Raw genomic sequence first — 22865 nt, 5'->3', positions numbered from 1 at the left:
CCTTCACTTTCCTCTTTTTTTTAAATTCAGTAAATTTACACTTTTCATATATCATGTGTAAGTACGTAACATACAGTTCTCAAAAAATTTCCCTTTCTTTGGTACCTGATTCTCCACCCCTCCATTTCTCAAACCTTTCCTCCAAGGCCATACCCCGCTCCCCCACCCACCCCGAAACGTGCATAGCTATTGCTCAGGAGGAAAGGTGGGAGCCCTTCTTTGCTGTGGTTAGGCTGCCGAACTGTTTTAAGAACTGCACTTTCACAGGCTATGCTTGAGAATCACACCTCACCACCAAGTCTCAAAAGGTTTGCGGAACGGCGACATTCCGTAAACAACAACCCCTTCTTTTCAACCTCCAAACCTAACAAAACAAGCCACAGAAGTCTCATGGAATAGGTGGTAAAAGATCTAGGAAGGATACGGAAGGACACGAGGGGCTGAGGGGCGGGGCGCGGACCTGGTAATCCCCGACGACTCTCTCCCCGCCCCCATGAACTTCCGCCCTAGCACCTCCTCCGCTCTCACGGGCGGACTGCCGCGAGCTACGCGAAGACGCGCTGGCGTGCGCGGCCCTGGGGGCGGAGCTCAGGGGTAGCTGGGAAGCGACGCAGGACGTGCGTGCGTGCGTACGTGCTCGCTCGCGGTGGCGGCGGCGGATCGGAGAGGCCAGAGCCGGAGACCGAGCTGGGATCGGGCCCCGGGCGGGGGCGGTGCGAGCGGCGCCAAGCGGATCCTGGGGGCGGGGACGGAGCCGGGGCGGGCGGGACTGGAGCGGAGCCCGGGAACTAGGCGGGAGGTCCCAGGGTCTCGGGTTAGGGGGGTGGAGCCGCACTTCGTCGCCGCGGGGGTGCCGGGACTCCGGCCTCAGTGCCGCCGCCATCACGGACTTCCTGTGGGACAAGCGCACGGGCCTCGCCGCCAGAACGGTGAGCGCGCGGGCTGGCGGGCCGCGGGGCCGCGCGGAAAGATGGCGACCGCAGGGCGGGCGGGAAGAAGATTGGATTGGGGGCAAGGGGTCGGGGCGAAATTAGGAGAGGGGGAGGGCTGAGAACTGGGAAGTGGCAGAGGTGAGGAGTAGGAAGATGAGATGGAAGGTCGACCTGCCCTAGATGTATTCTGGAAGACAGGTGGGGAAGTTGGGAGGGATCAGAGTAGGAGAAGGGGTGATGGAGTACGGATAGGAGTGGTTCCAGAGATGAGAAAGAGCAGAATATCAAAGTTGGACCAAAGCCGGAGAGGGGGAAGACACCACCGTGTCACTTGGAGGATGTGGAAAGAGTTTTACCCTAGGAGTTATTTCTGGATTTTCTGAGTGAGAAAGAGAAAAAAAAAGATGCACAAGTTGAGAAAGGTTGCAGGCTGGAGATCCTTGGAGGAATGTGGAGAAGGACAGCCTGTGAGGGACTTTGGTGGCAGTATGTATATGGTGAGATGACATTTGTGTGGCTGTGCTAAGCAAGGTTGGATTACCTGGGAGAGTCTTGTGCTTGCATCTTCTTGGTTTCCAACAAGCCCTGTTAGGCCAGGAATGAATCAAATGCCACCCTCCTCAGTTTGAGAAGTAGCTCAGAATGGGAGCCAGTTGTTGGAGTCATGCCTTTTCCACACCTAATCCTACCCCCCCCCCCCCGCAACAAGACTTCTGTCCCTGGGCCTATGTAATTGCTTTCTGCCCTCTTCATCTTCCTGGATTGTGACAGTGATTACTCTCTGATTCTTTCCTTGAAGGAAAAAAAGGATTTGTGCACCATGCCATTCCAATTCCAATAACCAGAAGGTGGCCAGCTCTTAGCCAACTGGTGCTGATATTAATTAAAAACCAGTTATTCTGTACTTAGTAAGCACAAAAGGGGAGGGGCTGGATGGGAAGCTGACTGCAGCTTGGAGCCACATGTATTTAAAACCACTCAAGGGGGATTTGGCCAGTGATGTGAGAAATGATTAAGATAGTTCAAGGAGCCAGACCCAGATCCCTGTAACTTGGTTATATTTGGTTTATACAGCTATATGTAGAAACCTGGGAAACTGGATTCCTGCCTTCAGGACATGAATGGCCTATTTGGGGAGATAAGATACACTTTTAATGATTGTAAAGCATTTGTGATAATAGTCTGTAGTAAAGCATTATTTTGTTGAGTTATGAGGAACTTAGCGTGGCATAGATCTATCCTAGATACCAGCCAATGATGAACTGTTGCAGTCTTCATCAGTTACACAGTCTCAACTGTAATGAGCTGTGGCCCAGACCTGAGTGTCTTCATGAAGGCAAGTTTGAGGAAAATCAGAATAGAGCAATGAGCTGAGTGGGGGGGAAGATTCCTAAAGTTTTTGGCTAGAGTTAGTAGGTGAATATATATACTTCATTAAGGAGGACTTGTAAGCACAGAGGAAGACAGAGGAAGTTGTGAGTGGTTAAAAAAAAAAAGTAGAAATTGAAGAGCAGAAAGCAGCTTAGCATCTCTGGAGCAGCCAGTCCTTGGAGGGGACTTCTGAAAACTCAGAGCTCGCCCCACTATTGCTACTTTTCCTTCCCTTCCAGATGCCTCATCCTCGAAGGTACCACTCTTCAGAGAGAGGCAGCCGGGGGAGTTACCATGAACACTATCGGAGCCGAAAGCATAAGAGACGAAGAAGCCGCTCCTGGTCAAGCAGCAGTGACCGGACACGGCGGCGCCGGCGGGAAGACAGCTACCATGTCCGTTCCCGGAGGTGAGGCTTCAGGAAGAGAAACTCACACTTGGCCCACTCACTTATTCGTTTATTCAACAAAGATTTATTGGTTTCAAGCTAAGTAGCTGGTGGAAGGTGATGCTCAAAACGGATAACAAAATAACCCATTTACACTGTGGTGTTAAGAGTCTTATCATAGGGGAAGTATATAGTAGGGGGCTGAGATAGCATCCAACAGGTTTGGTTGGCAAGATGTGTAGTTCAAGGAAAACGTCCCAGAGAACGTGACATCTAAGCTTGTCTGAAAGACGAGAGAAGTGTCCCAGACAAAGGGAAAGCAAGTGCAAAGGACTAGGGGCTAGAGGTAACTAATGAGCTAATAGACAAGACAGAGGTAGGTCTCCATGGTTTTAATAACTTAGCAACATGCTCAGTGGGAGGGATGGGTTAGGGATAGTTTGGAGCAAAGCTGGATATCAGTCAGGAATAGCTTAAAAAAGAAATGGCTCTTTATTCCATTGCATCACTGGAGGGGAGGAGGAGGCCCTCCCAGGGAGTTGTATGACAAGGAACGTGGCCTGAACAGATGCACTTAATGGGTGTTTGTTGTCCAACAGCAGCTATGATGATCGTTCATCTGACCGGAGGGCGTATGACCGGCGATACTGTGGCAGCTACAGGCGCAACGACTACAGCCGGGATCGGGGAGAAGCCTACTATGACACAGACTACCGGCATTCCTACGAATATCATCGGGAGAACAGCAGTTACCGCAGCCAGCGCAGCAGCCGTAGGAAGCACAGACGGCGGAGGCGGCGCAGCCGGACATTCAGCCGCTCATCTTCGGTGAGTGTCAGCCCAGGCCCTTCCTCTCCCCACTCTTCTTCAGCTCTCTGGGACCCTGGTAAGTGAGAAGTATCCTTGTTCTCATCTGAGCATTTGGGGCATGAACAGTAAGGTGGGCACTGAGTCTGTCTACTCTCTTGGAAGCTCTCCGACTCTTGGAGGGCCCTGGAATCTGCTTTGGAGATTGATGGGCACAGAGCATTTGTGAACCCCAGTGCCCTCCCTGGCATGCTGGGCTTATTGTGTTGGGAGCAGCTCCTCCACCCCCCAAGGCCTCCACTTTCTAATGGGGACCTTGCTTGTGAACTGCCTTTCTCCCCCATGTACTCCATGGCCCCGTCAGCAGGTGGGCTTGGGTGGGGGCAAGGGGAGACCTGTGCCCGCCTGGAAGGGCATCGTGTAGAGCATGGGGTTGTGGGTGACATTGGCAACGACACCACTTCTCTGCTCTGCCCGTGCCTCCCCCCTTTCCCATTTTGGGTTTGGGGACTTGGGATTATGCGCCGCTCTCTCTTCTCACCCCGATCCAACTTACTGCATCTGACGTGTTCCCTTCCACTGTCCCCCATCATCGTCTGTCCCCCCTGGCTGGGCGCCTGTGACCGGTGACCCCTCCACCACCCACCCCGCCTCCCTCCGGCCCCCGCTCCGACACCTGGCTTGCTCCGACCCCCCCCGCCCCCCGACAGCAGCACAGCAGCCGGAGAGCCAAGAGTGTAGAGGACGACGCTGAGGGCCACCTCATCTACCACGTCGGGGACTGGCTACAAGAGCGATGTACAAGCCAAATCGTAACAATCCTATAGCCTGTAATGGTCCCATAGCCATCCTAACGTCCCGAGCCAACCCAAGTCACAGCCTCTTTTGCCTTTTCTCAGTGGTGTTGTTTATCTGGGTGGTTTGAGTTGCTGTTGAGAATTGACCTCTGCTGTCCACTCCCAGCTCTCATGGCCCCTGGGTTAAAGGTGGTGGGAATCATGCAGGGGTTTTTTTCCCCTGTGACCATCTGTATCTGTTCCCCCTTCCTTCATCTCCTCACCCCAGGTTGCTGTACCCTTTTTTCTTCGAACTCAGCTCATTCCCCACCTTCTCTCCCTCCCTCTCCCCGACCCTGCTCTTTTTCATTTCAGATGAAATTGTAAGCACCTTGGGAGAGGGGACCTTCGGCCGAGTTGTACAATGTGTTGACCATCGCAGGTAACTGTCAGCCCCCCTCTGTACTCCACACCTGGTAGCCATAAAGAGGTAGTGAGGGTTATCTGGGGCTTTTTTGCTAATGAGCCATAGGTAGGATATCTTAATCTCCAGGCAGCCCTGTTCAGTCTGAGATGTTCTTGAGATTCCAGCAAAAACCTCTCCTGCCATCCTATAGGGGCGGAGCTCGAGTTGCCCTGAAGATCATTAAAAATGTGGAAAAGTACAAGGAAGCAGCTCGACTTGAAATCAATGTGCTGGAGAAGATCAATGAGAAGGACCCTGACAACAAGAAGTAAGTGAGTGAAGGAGTATGTGGGGAGTCTGAGAGGCTCCACCCCTATACAGGAAAACCTTCCCGACCTGGACTAGACAGGCAGGGGAGTTGTAGACCTTCTCATCCATCCATCTTTTGTTCATCATCTTAGAGTAGTAGAACATTAGGGCAGGAAGAGAAGGTCTGTGACATTCTCTAATCCTTTCCCTTGTTTTCAGGGCAGTTAGATTGCTCTGCAGTTTGGCTCCGACCCAAGATGGCCTCAGTAGGGATATGCCCTGGAAATGGCCCTGACACTGAGAATCAACATTTTCATCAAAAAATTAGTTGTGCTTTTAATACCTAGAACTATGCTAATGAAGCCACAGACATTTATGTGTAATTTTTCTGATCACACACATTCCATAATCCAAATGTAGAATAAGAGTATTAAGCAGAGACATAAGTAGGTATAAACATGGGCCCAATGATGGCTGATGGTGAGTGAACTTCAGGAGCGGGAGTTGGGGTCAGAATGCAGAAGTGGCAGTTTGACAGTATATGGTCCACACTGAAGCCTGGCGCTTGGCAGCTCCTCAGCAAATAGAACTTTTTTTAACTATTTAAAATGTTTCAGGAAAATGGTTTGAAGTTTTGCAGGTAGTACTTCTCTCCTTGGGTCTGCCAGAAAGGCCACTGCTTAGCTGAACTGAATTTTCTTGGTGATAATAGCTGGCATGTTTTTATACAAGTATGTGGAATCAACAGCTATGCAGTCCCTCTTTGTTGGAGGGGTGGTGGGCAGTTGGGAGCTCATCAGACATCCCCTTCCCCCATCTCTCTTCCCAGCCTCTGTGTCCAGATGTTTGACTGGTTTGACTACCATGGCCACATGTGTATCTCCTTTGAGCTTCTGGGCCTTAGCACCTTCGATTTCCTCAAAGACAACAACTACCTGCCCTACCCCATCCACCAAGTGCGCCACATGGCCTTCCAGCTGTGCCAGGCCGTCAAGTGTGAGTGGGGCGGGCCGAGGCGGACTCTGGGGCAGCCCCTCCCTCCATTGGACCTCTTCTGTCTCAGTTGTGCACTGCTGAAGCCCCTAAACAGTCAACTCAATTATCTGCAGTTCTTTTATTCACTATCATGTTGACATCTCTTTCTCTTCTGACTTAACTCCTTCACTGATGTCCTTACCATCACTGATTGCTCTTACTCCACATTGAACCTAGCAGGAGCTGGAAGAGAAAGTGTTTGAAGTCAAAGCACCTAATTAACTCTTTTTTCCTTTATTCCCCTTCCTTGGGAAAGTGTAAGTCAGGCAGCAAGCACAAAGAGACAAAAAGATTGCTCGAGCTAGAGGTTTACATTTGTCTGAGCTGAGAATGCTCTCTGTTCCCAGCAAACCAGGCAGGAGCAGGGAGTAGTGCAGCCAAGGGGCCAGGTAGGGACTAGTACATACTTCCTCTTGAGTCTTCATAACAGTACAGTTTCACAGAGTTGAATTCACAGGAGTCAGAGAGACACATGTCAAAGTCAGTGCAAAAATGCAACCCATAGGGACTTCCGTGGCAGTCCAGCGGTTAAGACTCTTCTTCCACTGCAGTGGGTGCGGGTTCGATCCCTGGTTGGGGAACTAAGATCCCGCGTGTCACTCGGTGTGGCAAAAAAAAAAAAAAAAAAAAAAAACCCGTAGCAAGCCATCTTTATACTTCGGTTGAGAAGTACATGTATATCTGATGTTAATAAGTATAGGGCTTCTGACGTGGATGGACCTAGAGTCTGTCATACAGAGTGAAGTAAGTCAGAAGGAGCAAAATATCGTATATTAACGCATATATGTGGAACCTAGAAAAACGGTACAGATGAACCGGTTTGCAGGGCAGAAATGGAGACACAGGTGTAGAGAACAAATGTATGGACACCAAGCGGGGAAAGTGGCAGGGGTGGTGGTGGTGGTATGAATTGGGAGATTGGGATTGACATATGCACACTAATGTGTATAAAACAGGTAACAAGAACCTGCTGTATAAAAAATAAATAAAATTCAAAAATTAAATAAGTACAGGCCTTCTTAGACTAGGCATTTCATTTGGATGTAGAGCAGAAAGCAGCCTAGTGCTTCTGGACCTGCCTTCTCACCAGCTTTGAGCTAGGTGACCAAGCCTGGGGTCAGCTGGTACCAGTTAGCTCTGGCCACTTGGACCAACCCTGACCTGGCCTTCTCCTCTGCAGTCCTCCATGATAACAAGCTGACACATACGGACCTCAAGCCTGAAAATATTCTGTTTGTGAATTCGGACTACGAACTCACCTACAACCTAGAGAAGGTAAGATGGACAGGGTCCACCCCTTGGTCAGTGGGCACAGGTGGCCATGCCACTTTGCCTTTCTCTTAGCCCTTTCTGTCCTCCCTTTTACTTCTTTCTCCCACATTTTCTGCTCTGGCTCTGACTGAGTAAAACTGCAGTACCAGAATAGTTGGAAGGGGAGAGATACAAGACAAATTGGAAGAGAATTTGGAAAAAGAACCTCAGTTAACTTTCCAGTAGAGTGAAAATGCTTTCAAGGTTCTTGGTTTGGGCTTCCTTTTCTTTCTGTAAGGAAAGCTCATCTCCACTGACTAACTGGAGATCATGGAGATCTCTGCTAAGGAAGCTATTCCTCACTTTGCTACCTGCTATATATTTTCAGAAATACTGTACGTTAGTCACTTGGGTATACTCTTCAGATGCATAGAGACTTGCATGCTGTTCCACAGTTATTCCTAAATCTTCTTCCTCCCCCACTCCTAAAGTAGTCTGCTGGCTATGGGGGTGGCTGTAAAGCAGAAGGCATGTGTGGGAGCAGGCAGGAGGTCAAAGTTGTTTTTTTAAGGCTCAGAAGCACTTTAGAGAATAGTGGTAGAAGCTCGGTCTGTTCATTCTCAGTCTCAGTGCAGAGGTTCATGTTCTTCCTGCTTTGCTCCTAGAAGCGAGATGAGCGCAGTGTGAAGAGCACAGCTGTGAGGGTGGTAGACTTTGGCAGTGCCACCTTTGACCATGAACACCATAGTACCATTGTCTCCACCCGCCATTACCGAGCACCAGAGGTCATCCTCGGTAAGGGGGGAAGGACAAGGTTGTCCAAGTATGTGAGGGGGTGTGGTGGTGAGGATAGGGCCCCCTGAGCCTCATAGTACCTTTTCCTTCCCATTCCTACCCAGAGTTGGGCTGGTCTCAGCCTTGTGATGTGTGGAGTATAGGCTGCATCATCTTCGAATACTATGTTGGCTTCACCCTCTTCCAAGTAAGTGGTGGGGTGTTTTATATGACCACTAGGTATTCTCCTACCTAATTTCCTTGTCTGCTGAGGAGCTGCCTGCTCACTCCACATTGCTTATCTTCTTGGCGGCTAGACCTCAGCATCCCCTCTCGGTCCCACGCTCAGTTCTGTCTTTGTTTCCCAGACCCATGACAACAGAGAACATCTAGCCATGATGGAAAGGATCTTGGGTCCTATCCCTTCCCGGATGATCCGAAAGACAAGGTGAACCTCGAGTGGGAGGGACTTAACCCTTTACCTTTTCTCTCCGCAAAATTGGTCTCTATCACATCATTTTCTTTTTTCTTTGACACCTGCCCTCCCCTCAGCTACTCTTGAGATGAGGGAATAAGGGAATCATCCCACAACAAGAGGAACCTCCTGATTCCTCAACTTCCCCCTTCCCCTCTAGGAAGCAGAAATATTTTTATCGGGGTCGCCTGGATTGGGATGAGAACACATCAGCTGGGCGCTACGTTCGAGAAAACTGCAAACCACTTCGGGTGAGCCGGGCTGGGAATAAATTGTGCCCACCACCCAGAGGTCACTTCCTTCTTAAGGTGTTTTACCCCTGGAATGCATTTCACAAGCAGAGGGTTAGGAAAGAAGGGGAGGAAAACTGAAAGAAGACATCTTTGTTGATAGAAGAGAGATAAGAGGGAGTGGTTTTATGGAGGGAATGAGGTTAGACAGCCATGTTTTTCTTGAGCCAACCAGAGATGAAAGCAATGTCCTGGATTCTTTAGGTCAGGCAAAAAAGAATAAACTACCTTTGAAGAGGTTACATTTTACTGACGAGCTAAAGAAGATTCATGAAGTTGACAAGGATATACAAGTAGAACTTTCAAAGAGTATGAAGGAATAATTGTGCTAGTGGGAAGGTAGGGTGAGCTGTGACATCAGAAATGGTCACGGTGTGGTCATTCATAATGGTAGCAAGCAGAGCCGTGGTCCTTCAGGATTGAAATCTAGGGCCTTGAAGAACGCAGGGTTTGTAAGGCATCGTGCCTCACCTTTTTCCTGCCCTCCACCACCAGCGGTATCTGACCTCAGAGGCAGAGGAACACCACCAGCTCTTCGATCTGATTGAAAGCATGCTAGAGTATGAACCTGCTAAGCGGCTGACCTTGGGTGAAGCCCTTCAACACCCTTTCTTCGCCCGCCTTCGGGCTGAGCCACCTAACGCCAAGTTGTGGGACTCCAGTCGGGATATCAGTCGGTGACGATCAGGCCCTGGGCCCCTCTGCCACTCTAACAGCAGTGGGTGTCCAGTCCAGGACACTGGTGCTTTTTTATACAAGAGAACAGAGCCGGAGCCCACTCCTTCCTACTGGCTCCCTATGTACCTGTGAATATGTGAAATAGTGTAAATATGAAAGAACTTGGACCTATCACTTCAACCCCTGCCTTGTACATAATGCTATTCCATCTCACACTTCCCACCCTCACTTGCCCCTTCACAATTGAGTTGGATAGGGGCAGAATGAGGTAACCAGATGGCATCTATCCCATGTTTTATAAGGAATTTTGTACAGTCTTTGTGAAATAAAATGACGTGCTTCATCTGACCCCCATCCCTGGAGTTTGAGGTTTGGGGTTGCTGGGGTGGAGGGATGAGAAGATTGGCAACGAAGGGAGTCCCATCTTATCCTCCAAAATTAACTGTAGTCAGGTTACCAGTTTACCTGTCCAGTTTGTCTCGGGAGGAGAGTGATGGGTGGGTAACATTTCTTGACGGTGAGAAGGGTTATCTGGAATGATAAGGTTTGGGAAGGAGGTTCGATTACTGTAGCTCTTAGGCTGGGCCCCAGGATAGAGCCCGAAGTCCAGATAAAAAAATGTTTTTCAACTGGGCTCCTGGGAGACTACCACCACCGGTCGGAAGACCCCGGTCGTATGTCTCGGAAGACGAGGAGGGACCGGGATTCTGACGCGAGGCCTGCTGGGGGGTGTAGTTCGTTAATTGAGGGAAGTCACGTGGGGAAGGGGCGGTACTTGGCTACTGAGACTGAGTGAGAGGTGTCACGTGGGGGCACTTCCTTCTTTGCCTTTGACCGAGACGCAGGCGCAACCCTCCTGCTGCTGCGGGGATCCTTGTGACCCTTCCGGTGTGTAAAGCCAATCCGTGCACAGAGAAGCGGGGCGGACCGAGAGGAGCGGAGGGAGCTCTGAGAGCCACTGCCGCGGCAGGGGCGTGGAGGGCAGGGGGCGGCCCAAGCCGAAGTTGCAAACATGGCTCAAAGCAGAGACGGTGGAAACCCCTTCGCCGAGCCCGGCGAGCTTGACAACCCCTTTCAGGTGACTTGCGCCGGCCTCTTTGGGGCAGCTCGGGTGATTTTTCGAGTCTAGAGGGTCGGGCTAACTTGTATTCCCGTTCGTGACATTTGACCCGAGGAAGGGCCGCCACGTGGGAGTGACGACTACTCCAAACCAGTGAGCATCCTGGGGGGGCGGGCCCTGCCCCTTAAGGAGCTGGTACTGGCAGTGTGGCGTGAAGGATTGGGGCAAATATGGGGACAACAGCGTGGCCCCCAAGCTGCAGTCCTTGGAGCCACAGCAGTTGAGAAGAGGCCCCTGTGAGTTCCCCCAGAGGCACCAGGTGCCAGCTGAGCCCCAGATCTTTGCCCACAGGACCCAGCTGTGATCCAGCACCGACCCAGCACGCACTATGCCACACTTGATGTCTACAACCCTTTTGAGACCCGGGAGGTGAGATTCTGGGAGCACGGGCGGGCGAGGAAGGGTGGGGTATGCCAACAGGCCCACTTTGTTGGGGTATAGGGGACTTTTTTGCACGCAAAGGAAGAAACACCGTGATCTTAGCTCCCTGAGAGAGGCCAGTCTGCCATGGGATGCCTAATCCTAAAGACACTAAGGCCAAGGATCCATCAGTTTGAGCTCTAAATGTCAGTCTTGGGAGGACCTGGAGTCTGGCAGGGCCTGATGAAGACCCTGTCTGGTGAGCCTTTTTTGAAGAAGAAAAGGGATGGGGCCGGTTGGAGTTGCGGAGAAAACAAACCATGTTTAGGTATACAGTTAGAAAACAAGGGATAAAGAAGACTAGACCTGTTTGTCTCACTGCAATAGAAAAAGGTAATAAGAGTTTTTAAAAGTTTAAGGAGGTTGATACGGTAGATGAGTGCTTTGAGTCCTGGGTAAGGAACTCGATGTGAGGGGTTATGAGGGCTGCTGCAGGTTGTAAAAGAGTTCTCTGATACAAACACAAGAACTAGCTTTCTAACAACTGGGGGAGGGGCTGCCACCTTAGGTAATGAGTTCTAGGTCTAAAGGTATTCAAGTAGACTCTAGATTCCTGTGTTATGAAGGACTAGATGATTCTTAAGGTTTTTTCCAAACTCAACAGCCACCACCAAGCTATGAGCCTCCTGCCCCTGTTCCGATAGCTCCACCCTCAGCTCCCCCTTTGCAGTCTTCGAGAAAGCTCAGCCCCACAGAACCCAAGAACTATGGCTCCTACAGCACCCAGGTAAAGGGGGTGTATGGGTAGGGGTTGAGGAGAGGGACCAGCCCTGGGGTTGAGGACTCACATTGGCCTCTGCTCACACTGGTCAGGCTTCAGCTGCAGCAGCCACAGCTGAGCTGCTAAAGAAGCAGGAGGAGCTCAACCGGAAGGCAGAGGAGTTGGACCGGAGGGAGAGAGAACTCCAGCATGCTGCCCTCGGGGGCACAGCTAGTAAGTGGGTCCTTGATACGGTTGGGGAGGGCACCTGACAGGTTCGAAGTCTCAAAAAAGGACCTCAGAGCATGGGCACTGGAGCCAGACTGCTGAGTTTGAATTTGGGTGCTATGTCTTATTAAGGGTGAGCTCTTAGACAAGTTATTTAATCTTGAGTGCCTCAGTTTCCTCACTTGTAAAATGAGAGTAATGTTTGTACCTGTTTGACAGGATTGTTGTGAGGATTAAACAAAGTCATCTATACAAAATGCTGGGCACAGTGCTTAGAAGTTGTAAGTCATAATAAACACTCAGTATTAATATAACTTTTGCCACTGGCCCTTGTTTCTCTGAACCCTCAAATTGGAAACAGAAGAGAAGACCCGGAGGTGAAAGGAAGGGGGAGTGATTTGTTGGTCTCTGTCTCACTTGTGAGATCCTCCTGCTCTTTTTGTGCCTTACAGCTCGACAGAACAATTGGCCCCCTCTACCTTCTTTTTGCCCAGTTCAGCCCTGCTTTTTCCAGGATATCTCCATGGAGATCCCCCAGGAATTTCAGAAGACAGTATCCACCATGTACTACCTCTGGATGTGTGAGTAGTGAGAAGCCTTTTTGAAGGAAAAGTACAGGTAGTAACTTGTACATCTTTCTTTTCCTGGAGCGCACTCACCCAGAACTAGACACTTCACCTATCCTCAGCATTTGAGTTAAAGGCTCATTTCTCCTGGAACCTTCCTGGATTACTCCTTTTATAGTATTTAGAACTTATTCTCCAGCCTTCTGGCAAATGTATGTTCTTGCCCTCTCCCCCTTCCCCCTGTCCTTATGCATAAATGTGTTCTGAATCCTTTAAATGTCTTTGCCAAGGGGATCACACATGATTGAGATTTGCTAGTTCTGTCTCCCCTGCTGAGGATCCTGTGAAGGCAGAAGCTGCCTTCCTCTCCTTAGTCTGCCACATTTGGTGAGGGCTGTGGGGTGGGCTTCTAGGGAAAAGAGCTTTCACTGACCCATCATCCTGTTCCTCTAACCCTTAGGCAGCACTCTGGCTCTTCTCCTGAATTTTCTTGCCTGCCTGGCCAGCTTCTGTGTGGAGACCAGCAATGGCTCAGGCTTTGGGCTCTCTATCCTCTGGATCCTCCTTTTCACCCCCTGCTCCTTCGTCTGTTGGTACCGCCCCATGTATAAGGCTTTCCGGTAAGAAGGGGGAGTGGGGGTGGTGGCAGGGAGGGGACTTGGATGGGTCCCATTCTGCTTCTCCAACCCTAATTCTTTGCCTACACTTCCCTTTCTTTCTCTTTGCAGGAGTGACAGTTCATTCAATTTCTTCGTTTTCTTCTTCATTTTCTTCGTCCAGGATGTTCTGTTTGTCCTCCAGGCCATTGGCATCCCAGGTTGGGGGTTCAGGTCTGTGAGGCTTTCATCTACCTTCACCCCTTCCTCCCACTCCTGTAGACCAAGTCAGCCTTGGGTACTGGCATAGGAGTTGTTCAGAAAAAGGAAATGTGGTTTTTATCCTTGGGAGGTGCTAATTTAACCAGAGAGACAAGATGTCCTCCATGATAGAGAGCCCAGACACAACTCTCAACAGACATAGATTAAGGGAAAGATGGCTGTGGTCAATCTGAAGAGGCTTCCTGGAGGCGACATGTGTAACCATGGTTGGAGAAGAGGAAGAATCCTCAACAGAAAGGTCTGTTTGGAGTGAGGATGTCTGGAAGAGCTTGGAGAGCTGGGAGCTGATCGTTCAGAAGCTGGGATTAAACTGTGAAGAGAGTAGGTGTAGTTTGGGATTCCGGTGCATGGAAAGCTGCCAGACTGACAGGAAAACGGCCCCTGGTGGGAAGACATAACCAGCGGAGAAGCTGGGGGGACAGAGACCCAGCTGTGAGCAGCCTCTCTTCACTTCCATATACTTTTCCCTCCTTACAGTGGCTGGATCTCTGCTCTGGTGGTGCTGAAGCCCAACCCAGCTGTAGCTGTGCTCATGCTGCTGGTTGCCCTGTTCTTCACTGGCATTGCCGTGCTGGGAATTGTGATGCTAAAGCGGGTGAGGGGCTGTAGATGGGGCCAGGAGAGTGAGATCACGTGTCCCTAGGGGCATGGGTGGAACATTCAGGAGCAACTGGGGAGGGCCAGGCTGACAGACGGGTTCTCAGCTAATGGACCTGGGAGGCGGGTGTTGTGGGGTATGTGTGGGTGTGGGTTGGTAGGGAGCCACAAGGGAAAAGCTAGAGCTGCAGGCTGGTGAGTGGTGGTGATGGCGTTAGATTGGAGTGGGATAACAGTGGCCAGAACGTGCTGTAAAGTCTATGTCTCTACTTGCAGATCCACTCCTTGTATCGCCGCACAGGTGCCAGCTTTCAGAAAGCCCAGCAAGAATTTGCAGCTGGTGTCTTCTCCAACCCTGCGGTGCGAACCGCAGCTGCCAGTGCAGCCGCTGGGGCTGCTGAAAATGCCTTCCGGGCACCGTGACCCCTAACTGGGATGCCCTGGCCCTGCCACTTAGGGGAGGTGACCTAGCCCCCATCCCTGAGGTCTCTGGGACTTGATGAGACGTCACTACTTGATGTCTTCACTATAGTGCCCCCAGTCTCACAGCCATGACTGCTGAACCTGACTTAAGGGTGTGGGGAGCCCAGTGTGACCCAGTCACTGCTTCCCTCCCACTCCCCTTCCCCCAGTCAGGCCACACTGCAGCCACCTCTACACACCCCAACCCAGCTTCCTTCTGCTGTGCCAAGGCTGTTGCTTCGGTTATTTAAATAAAAAGAAAGGAACTGGAACACAAATCACACCGTTTCCAGAATTTTAATGGGAACTAGGCATTATGGAAGAGAAAGTGGAGGAGACTAGAATGGAAGCAGAATGTGGACTCCAGAGGGAAGGTCTGACCTGGCCTTAGTGTAAATGGAGAGCTCTCGGGGATGGGACAGCAGAGCCCGATAGCAGGCGCAGGAAGAGGGAGGGAAGTCCACGGTTGGGGTGGAATCGAGGAGCTGCCAGGGAGCCCAGCTCCCTACCCCTCTCCGTTAATGACAGGGAAGAAGCCGCTACTTCTGCTGGGAACACAGCAGGCCGAGGGGCCTGAGAGGCTGGGTGGGGCTCAAATGGAAGCCGAAAGCGTTGTTAGCTCCCGCGGCCAGCTTGCCCTGCAACCCTGCCTACTGCTCCCTCCCTCCCTCTCCCCTTCTCCCTCTCCCTCCCTCCCTCCTTCCCTTTCCCCTCCCACAGGGTCTCTGGCGGGGACTACAACTCCCGGGGTGCGCTGCGCTGGCCCTCGCACCATGCCCCTCCTCCCGCACCATCCCATCCCCATCCCCCGCCTCCAGTCCCGGACCTGCTGCAGCCGAGCTGGGGGAGCGGGGGTGTGGTGGGGAGGGGAGCGGGGCTGGCGACCCAGGAGGCGGCGGCACCGCCGCAGCCTCTCCCCACCAGGCAGCCTCGGATCCCACTGGACACTGAGGGCACACCGACCGCGCCTTTAGAGTCACGCCGCCTCTCCCCTCTTCTCTAGACTTCTTTCCCATCTTTCTCGCCTTCACCCTTCCCACCCTTCCCAGGGTTCCGGACCGCCGCCCTCTGTTCACTCCCGGACCGGCCCTTCTCGGCGCCTCTCTTCTCTAGGGAGATGCGATGAGCCGGTGCCCCCGCGTCCTCATTGCCGTCCCGGGCACGGTGCCCGTCCAGTGCCCGTGGTGGGGAGGGAGCACTCCGGGGCCCCTCCGTGACGCCCCTCCCTTGGCCCCCTCCTCAGCTGGAGTCCCTGGGCCATGCCCCGGGGGACCCAGCCAGCGAGTGGGGTCTAGAGCGAGGGGGGTGGAGAGGAGGAAGGACGGGGCCTCGGGCGCCTCTGAGATGCTCCCAAGCGTCAGGGGGCGCCGAGCGAGGCTCAGGCAACCGGGCGGCAGGCATGATGCCCTCGCCTAGTGATTCCAGCCGCTCGCTGACTAGCCGGCCTAGCACCCGGGGCCTTACCCACCTCCGTCTCCACCGACCCTGGCTGCAGGCTCTGCTCACGCTGGGGCTGGCTCAGGTGCTCCTGGGCATCCTGGTGGTCACCTTCAGCATGGTGGCCTCATCTGTCACCACCACCGAGAGCGTCAAGAGATCCTGCCCGTCTTGGGCTGGATTCTCGGTGAGTTGGGTGCACAGTTGTTGGGTGGGGGAGGCTCCTCGGGCCCCACCCCTCCACACCAGCTGCCAGTCCAAATCCTGGCCTCTCCTCCCTCTCCTGGTCCTCCTCCTCCTTACAGAGCTGGGTGCACCCTGTGGTGAGGGGCTCACTCAGGTGCCTCCCCTGTCAGGCTGAGCCTGTGCCCACTCTATCCCCAGCTGGCGTTTTCCGGGGTGGTTGGCATTGTGTCTTGGAAGCGGCCGTTCACTCTAGTGGTAGGTGCCAGGGTCTGATGCCCACGGGGAGGCAGGTGCCCAGCACCTGAGGGGATGCCTATTTATGCCCTCCAAAAGGGAATTGACTCTCCCATTCATGCTGTCCAGGCACAAATGTCTGTGAAGGAGGGTGGCTCCATCTGCGGTAGAGGGTACTCTTGGGGTCCCAGCCCTGAGTCTGTGCCCTGTTTCCCCCAGATTTCCTTCTTCTCCTTGCTTTCGGTGCTCTGTGTCATGCTCAGCATGGCTGGCTCTGTTCTCTCCTGTAAAAACGCTCAGCTGGCCCGAGACTTCCAAGAATGCATCTTGGTGAGATTTGAGGAAAGAGAGCCTGAGAGTGCTGGTTGGGGGAGGTGTGCAGGACAACCTGGGCTTGTCCTGATTCAGGCTGCCTCACCCTCTCCACTCCCACTCAGGACGGAAAGGTCTGTGTGTGCTGCCCTCCTGTTCCTCTACTGCGGCCCTGTCCAGAGTCAGGGCAGGAACTGAAAGTTGCCCCTAACTCCACCTGTGATGAAGCCCGAGGGGCCCTCAAGGTGAGCATGCACCCCCCCTCCCCCACTCCGCCATTCCTTCCTCTCCCACCATCTTCCTGGTTCTCACCCTTCTGCCTCCTGGAGTCCTCACAGGCCCCGAGTATGTGGGGTTTACTACACCCCAGGCGCCTCTCACATCCCTCTCTCTCTCTTGCCTTCCCCAGAACTTGCTCTTTAGCGTCTGTGGGCTCACGGTTTGTGCCGCCATAATCTGTACTCTCTCTGCTATTGTTTGCTGCATCCAAATCTTCTCCCTGGACCTTGTGCACACGGTGAGTGGGGAGCCGGGGTCAAGGCCGATAAGGCAGGATGTGGGCAGGGTGTGTGTGCTGGGATTGGGCTTGAGGGGTGAATACAGTGCTGGCTTTTGAGCACCAGGGGCTGTGGGTCACCTATTAGGCATGTCTGTTGCAGGGATATTTAGGGGGTCCAAAGGAGAGTGAGGAGAGAAATGACAGGGAGTAAGAGAAGTACGTGATGCCAGTCTGGGGGCATTGAAAAGTGGGACTAAAAGTTGGGCGGAGTCAGGAAGGTCTTAGATGGGGGTGGGGATAATGGGTTGATGTTCTGGTGGGGACAGAGAACAGATAGTGATTTTGGGTGCAGAAAGGTCCATGTAGAGGAGGACTTTCTAGATGGGCAGGGCAAGAGCTGAAGGTCCTCGGCTGGGGCAGGGTTAGAGGAGGAACTGGTTTTGGCAAAGGGGCCAGAACTGAGCTTCTTGGAGGGGGTGGGGCCAGAAAATGTAGATGAGAGAGGAGTTTGGGAGCCAAGGAGCTGTATTCCCAGAAACCAAGTTTGCTGACTTGCTTGCTCCCCAGCAGTTGGCCCCTGAGCGCTCAGTCTCAGGCCCTCTGGGGCCTCTGGGCTGTACATCCTCGCTCCCAGCCCCTCTCCTACACACCATGCTGGACTTGGAGGAATTTGTACCGCCTGTGCCCCCGCCGCCCTACTATCCCCCAGAGTACACCTGCAGCTCAGAAACAGATGCACAGAGGTGAGGCCAGGTGGAATCTGTGGGGAAACTAAAGAAGGTGACTGGGGCTGAGGCCGGGGATTGGTGGGGAGGGATCTTTTTGGAATAGGAGTTCTTTCCCAGGCTTTGACCCTCTCCCTCATCCTGCCAGCATCACCTACAACGGCTCCATGGACAGCCCGGTGCCCTTGTATCCTACTGATTGCCCCCCTTCTTATGAGGCCGTCATGGGGCTACGAGGAGACAGCCAGGTGAGAGCAGGGCTTGGTGTGGGCTGGGGAGTCAGAGACAGAGCCTGAAAAGCTGGGTGAGCTGCTGTCACTGGATAAAGATAACACTAGTTCTCATGATCTTTATGGCACTAGCACATTCACTGTCATCTTTGATCTGCCTGATAGCTTGGCGAGGTGGGGGGGGTAAGAACTGTTGTTTCCATTTTACAGATGTGGAAACTGAGGCCCACATAAGTGACTTGAACAAAGTGACAAAGCTGGACTGGAATCTAGGTCTCTAGAGCTCTGTCCAGCCTATGGGATGGCCTAATCAGTGTGTAGGGCTTGACCCTTGACCCTTGTGTCTTCTGCAGGCCACTCTGTTTGATCCTCAGCTTCATGATGGCTCCTGCATCTGTGAGCGAGTGGCCTCCATTGTAGATGGTGAGCAGAAAGTGGGGAGGGTGGACAAGGTCTGGGGTGCCTGGGATAGCAGAGCTGGCTGTGGGGGGCAGAGGGGGAGAGACGAGACCGAGTTGGTGGTTGAGGAACAAATGAGGGCTGGGGCTTCTTGCAATCCTGGGCTTAGTTGTCTCCTCTGAGATAAAACTGGAGGCAGGATGGCCCGCCAGAGGCTGGGCCTGAGAAAAGAGGAACCGCCTGGGCCGGGCCAGGCTGGTGCTACCCGGCAGCCCCTACCACCCACAGTGTCCATGGACAGCGGGTCTCTGGTGCTGTCAGCCATCGGTGACCTCCCCGGGGGCTCCAGCCCGTCGGAGGACTCGTGCCTGCTGGAGCTGCAGGGCTCCGTGCGCTCCGTTGACTACGTGCTCTTCCGCTCTATTCAGCGCAGCCGCGCCGGCTACTGCCTCAGCCTGGACTGCGGCCTGCGGGGCCCCTTTGAGGACAGCCCCCTGCCCCGGCGGCCCCCGAGAGCTGCCCGCTCCTATTCTTGCTCTGCCCCCGAGGCCCCACCCCCGCTGGGTGCCCCCACAGCTGCCCGAAGCTGCCACCGGCTGGAGGGCTGGCCGCCTTGGGTGGGACCCTGCTTCCCCGAGCTGAGGCGGCGGGTCCCCCGGGGAGGCAGCCGGCCAGCTGCAGCCCCTCTCCCCCTCCCCCCGGCTCGCCGCTTCAGCGATAGCTCAGGTTCCCTCACCCCACCGGGGCACCGGCCTCCTCAGCCGGCTCCCCGACCACCGCTGCTGCTGCCACGGTCCCACAGTGACCCGGGCATCACCACCTCCAGCAACACCGGTGAGCCGCCACAAGGTTCAGGAGAGGGCAGGCACTGGGAGTTAGAGGGCCAGTGATACCCACCAGGATTTGGGACACTGTTGAGGTCCCTGGGGAGGAAGAATGGGTGAATTCACTCCTGCAGTAGACACTTCTTATGTCCCCTCCTAGAAATACATCAACAGTTTAATGGCTAAAAGAAGAGGATTTGGTTTTTGGAACGCAGTCTCACAGTTCCCAGCTTGGGCTAGTTACCTACCCTCTCCAAGCCTCAGTTTCTCACCTGTAAAACAGGTATAATAACAGTACCTCACCATAGGTACTGTGGAGTTACTGAGGAGAGATGCAGGTCAAGTGCTCAGCCCGGGCACAGAAAGTGTTTGTCATTACCATTACGTGCCATGTACTGGAGACGCTGCAGCAGGGCACGATAGCGCCTTAGTCCCTGATTTGGTGGATCGTACCATCTAGTTGCTGGCGGACCTGAGCAGAGATGATGCCCCCTTGGTTGGGAATGGGGAGTGGAAGCTGGGCTTGAGTTCTCAGGAGGGCCGTGAGATTGGCGGGCGCATCCACTGAGCGCTCCCACTCAGTCCCTGTCTCTCTCTTCCTTCTCAGCTGAATTCAGGGACCTTTATACCAAAGTGCTTGAGGAAGAAGCTGCTTCCATTTCCTCTGCAGATACAGGTGAAACATATGGTTGGTGCCCAGGGGGCAGGGGGTAGGGGAGTGCTGCCTGGCCTTCTCTGCACCTCCCATTCTACCCACTCTCCCTCTCCCTCTGTCTCTCCAGGGCTCTGCTCTGAAGCCTGCCTCTTCCGTCTAGCCCGTTGCCCTTCCCCCAAGTTGCTACGTGCCCGCTCAGCCGAGAAACGGCACCCTGTGCCCACCTTCCAGAAGGTCCCCCTGCCCTCAGGCCCTGCACCTGCCCACTCCCTGGGGGACCTGAAGGGCAGCTGGCCAGGCCGGGGCTTGGTCACTCGTTTCCTCCAGATGTCTAGGAAGGCCCCAGACCCCAGTGGGAATGGAGCCCATGGACATAAGCAGGTAGAGTGAGGGAATCCAGGGAAGACACCCAGGAAAGCCTGGTGCTTCAGGTGGGGCCACACTGATGCTCTTTCCTGTGGCCCCATCTAGGTGCCCCGGAGCCCATGGGGCCGGCCAGGCCGAGAGAGCCTCCACCTTCGCAGCTGCGGTGACCTCAGCTCCGGCTCCTCCCTGAGACGCCTCCTGTCTGGCCGCAGGCTGGAGCGCGGCACCCGCCCCCACAGCCTCAGCCTCAGTGGGGGCAGCCAGGAGACTGGGCTCTGACCTGGGCATCCTCCCACACTGAACAGATCCAGATGAATGCTGGGGCCACAGGCACCAGCTGGTTGGGACCAGCAGTCTCCAGCACCCCCTTGCACTGGCTGACACAAAAAGAAACCTGCTGAACACCCCCAGAAGTATCCCTTTCCCTCCTACCTCTAGGGGCTCCTGCTGCTTGCCTCTGCCCCTCCAGCCTGGGGAGACCTTCTGTCCTGCGCTGCATGGGTGTTCAGGCTGTGCGGAGAGATGCCCCTGCTTACAGCGTTGGAGGAGGAAAATAAAGTCCTGTTCCTCCAGCATGAGAGTAACTCTCTCTAATTCACCACGGGCCCTGTGGCCAGGGCAAAGGCATGTCCCGGTTGTTCAAGCACAAGGGGCTGTACGCCTGTGCAATGGGGTGGTGAGGCATGAAGGGTCAGAAAAATCTGGGTGGCCTCTCAGCTCTGCCACCTTTAGCTGCATGATCTTGGGCAAGTTATTTAACCTCAATTGCCTGATCCTTAAAACATTGTGAGGACGAAAGTTTGTAAAGCTCTTAACACACTAAGTAAGGCTTCAATAAATTTCAATTTTCCCTTCTCTTCTGGTTCATTCTTTGTCACTATTGAAATTTATTCTAGCATCTCTCATAGTTATGAAAACTCTCAAGACGCTGATTATCTATTTCCAGCTACCACACAATATCTCTGCCCCTTTTCATAACCAAACGTTTTTTCTCTTCCTTCCTTCCACTCTTGAACATCCATTCTCTCCTCGCCCATTCCCATCAGGCTTCTTCCCCTACCTCTCCCCAGGCACTGCTCTTTTTTTTTTTTTAATTTTTTAATTTTAATTTTATTTATTTATTTTTGGCTATGTTGGGTCTTTGCTGCTGCACGTGGGCTTTCTCTAGTTGTGGTGAGCAGGGGCTACTCTTTGTTGCGGTGCCCAGGCTTCTCATTGCGGTGGCTTCTCTTGTTGCGGAGCACGGGCTCTAGGCACGCGGGCTTCAGTAGTTGTGGCTCGCGGGCTCTAGAGCGCAGGCTCAGTAATTGTGGCGCACGGGCTAAGTTGCTCCGCGGCATGTGGGATCTTCCTAGACCAGGGATCGAACCTGTGTCCCCTGCGCTGGCAGGCAGATTCTTATCCACTGCACCACCAGGAAAGCCCCCAGGCACTGCTCTTGACAAATTTTTCAGTAAGCAAAAAAGTTAGACCCACTGGCCAATTCTCTGCCTGCATTTCACTTGACCTCTAAGAAGCATTTAACCCAGATAATCAGCATCTTTCCTCTTGAATTTTTCCCATTCTTGTCTTTGAAAACATCATACTCTCCTAATTTTTCTCCTACTTTACTGTCTTGGTATCATTTGTCAGAGTTCACACCAATGCCCAACCGCTTAACACTGGAGGGCTCCAGGGCGCTCCCCTTGGCCCTCTTCTTTTTTCTACCTCCAGTCTGTAAGTGGCCCTATCAAGATCCATGGCTTTAAAGGCCATCTATGTGTTCGTGGATAACTCTCTCCTTTACCTCTCCATGAGCTCCAACCTCAAAGTTGACATCTTTGCTTGGATATTTAATGCGCCTCTCAGACTCAACATGGCCACAATGGAACTCTTGATTCCCACCCCAGCACCTGTTCCTCTTCCAACATTCCCATCTCAATAAGTGGCACCATCATTCACCTAGCTGCACTTTCTATAAGCTTGGGAATCACCTTCATTTCTTCTTTTCCCTCATCCAACACATCTGATCCTACCTTGAATTCATCCATGTCTCACCAGCTACCTAGCCCCAGTCATCACCCTCTCTCCCAAACTCTTGATCTATTTCCATTCTTCCTACAATCCATTCTCCACTCAGCAAAGTGCTAAGAAATCATGTCATATTAAAGTTCTGCCTAAATGTACTGGCTTTCCACTGTATTTAGGATAATCTCCAAACTCCTTATGAAACTATGGTCAGGTACAACCTGGTCCACTCTGCTTCAGCCAAACTGCGTTGCACAAGGGCCTTTGTACGAGCTAGCTATTCACCAACACAAAACTCGATGCCCTATATCTGTTGCTTTCACCTAATTCGGGTCTTAGTTCCATTCTCACGTTTTTATTGAGCACTCCCCATTCTATCATACCGCCTTGTTTTGAACACCTATCACTATCCAAAATTACCTTGTTTTTGTTTTCTGTGTCGTCCCACAGAATGCAAGCTCCTGAGAGCAGGGGCTTGCTCATTGCACTGGATCTAACACTTAGTAGGTCCTCAACAAACTCATTAAG

General features: G+C 53.0%; 3 protein-coding genes across 9 annotated transcripts; all 3 read left to right on the top strand.

The window, feature by feature from the left end:
• The first annotated feature begins 672 nt into the window (after positions 1–672).
• On the top strand, positions 673–9826 carry CLK2 (CDC like kinase 2). Of its 5 annotated transcripts, none has more exons than XM_060090681.1 (13): positions 673–929; positions 2543–2712; positions 3294–3519; positions 4212–4296; positions 4650–4716; positions 4892–5008; positions 5819–5985; positions 7205–7299; positions 7941–8070; positions 8175–8257; positions 8418–8497; positions 8685–8775; positions 9310–9826. In XM_060090681.1, exons 2-13 carry the CDS (start codon positions 2543–2545, stop codon positions 9493–9495), a joined length of 1497 nt encoding a protein of 498 aa, XP_059946664.1. In that variant the 5' UTR covers positions 673–929; the 3' UTR covers positions 9496–9826. The 5 variants fall into 5 exon arrangements, with proteins under 5 accessions (XP_059946664.1, XP_059946663.1, XP_059946662.1 ...); XM_060090680.1 differs by having other exon boundaries at positions 4209–4296; XM_060090679.1 differs by having other exon boundaries at positions 674–929; positions 3291–3519.
• A 500-nt stretch (positions 9827–10326) lies between these two features.
• On the top strand, positions 10327–14741 carry SCAMP3 (secretory carrier membrane protein 3). Its single transcript, XM_060088175.1, has 9 exons — positions 10327–10570; positions 10904–10981; positions 11637–11759; positions 11846–11966; positions 12413–12541; positions 12987–13146; positions 13255–13356; positions 13882–13999; positions 14278–14741. Exons 1-9 carry the CDS (start codon positions 10505–10507, stop codon positions 14422–14424), a joined length of 1044 nt encoding a protein of 347 aa, XP_059944158.1. The 5' UTR covers positions 10327–10504; the 3' UTR covers positions 14425–14741.
• A 550-nt stretch (positions 14742–15291) lies between these two features.
• ENTREP3 (endosomal transmembrane epsin interactor 3) lies at positions 15292–21185 on the top strand. Of its 3 annotated transcripts, none has more exons than XM_060090676.1 (12): positions 15293–16087; positions 16285–16341; positions 16540–16650; positions 16758–16877; positions 17042–17149; positions 17702–17874; positions 18005–18104; positions 18440–18509; positions 18774–19319; positions 19917–19985; positions 20092–20345; positions 20436–21185. In XM_060090676.1, the coding sequence occupies exons 1-12, from the start codon at positions 15863–15865 to the stop codon at positions 20607–20609; spliced, it is 2007 nt and encodes a 668-aa protein (XP_059946659.1). In that variant the 5' UTR covers positions 15293–15862; the 3' UTR covers positions 20610–21185. The 3 variants fall into 3 exon arrangements, with proteins under 3 accessions (XP_059946660.1, XP_059946659.1, XP_059946658.1); XM_060090675.1 differs by having other exon boundaries at positions 17699–17874; XM_060090677.1 differs by lacking the exon at positions 16285–16341 and having other exon boundaries at positions 15292–16087; positions 17699–17874.
• The last annotated feature ends 1680 nt before the right edge of the window (positions 21186–22865 follow it).

Source organism: Mesoplodon densirostris, chromosome 2 (genome assembly GCF_025265405.1).
Source record: "Mesoplodon densirostris isolate mMesDen1 chromosome 2, mMesDen1 primary haplotype, whole genome shotgun sequence".
Lineage (NCBI taxonomy): Eukaryota > Metazoa > Chordata > Mammalia > Artiodactyla > Ziphiidae > Mesoplodon > Mesoplodon densirostris.
Note: the sequence above shows the minus strand (reverse complement) of the source record. Positions and strands in the feature narration are given on the sequence as shown.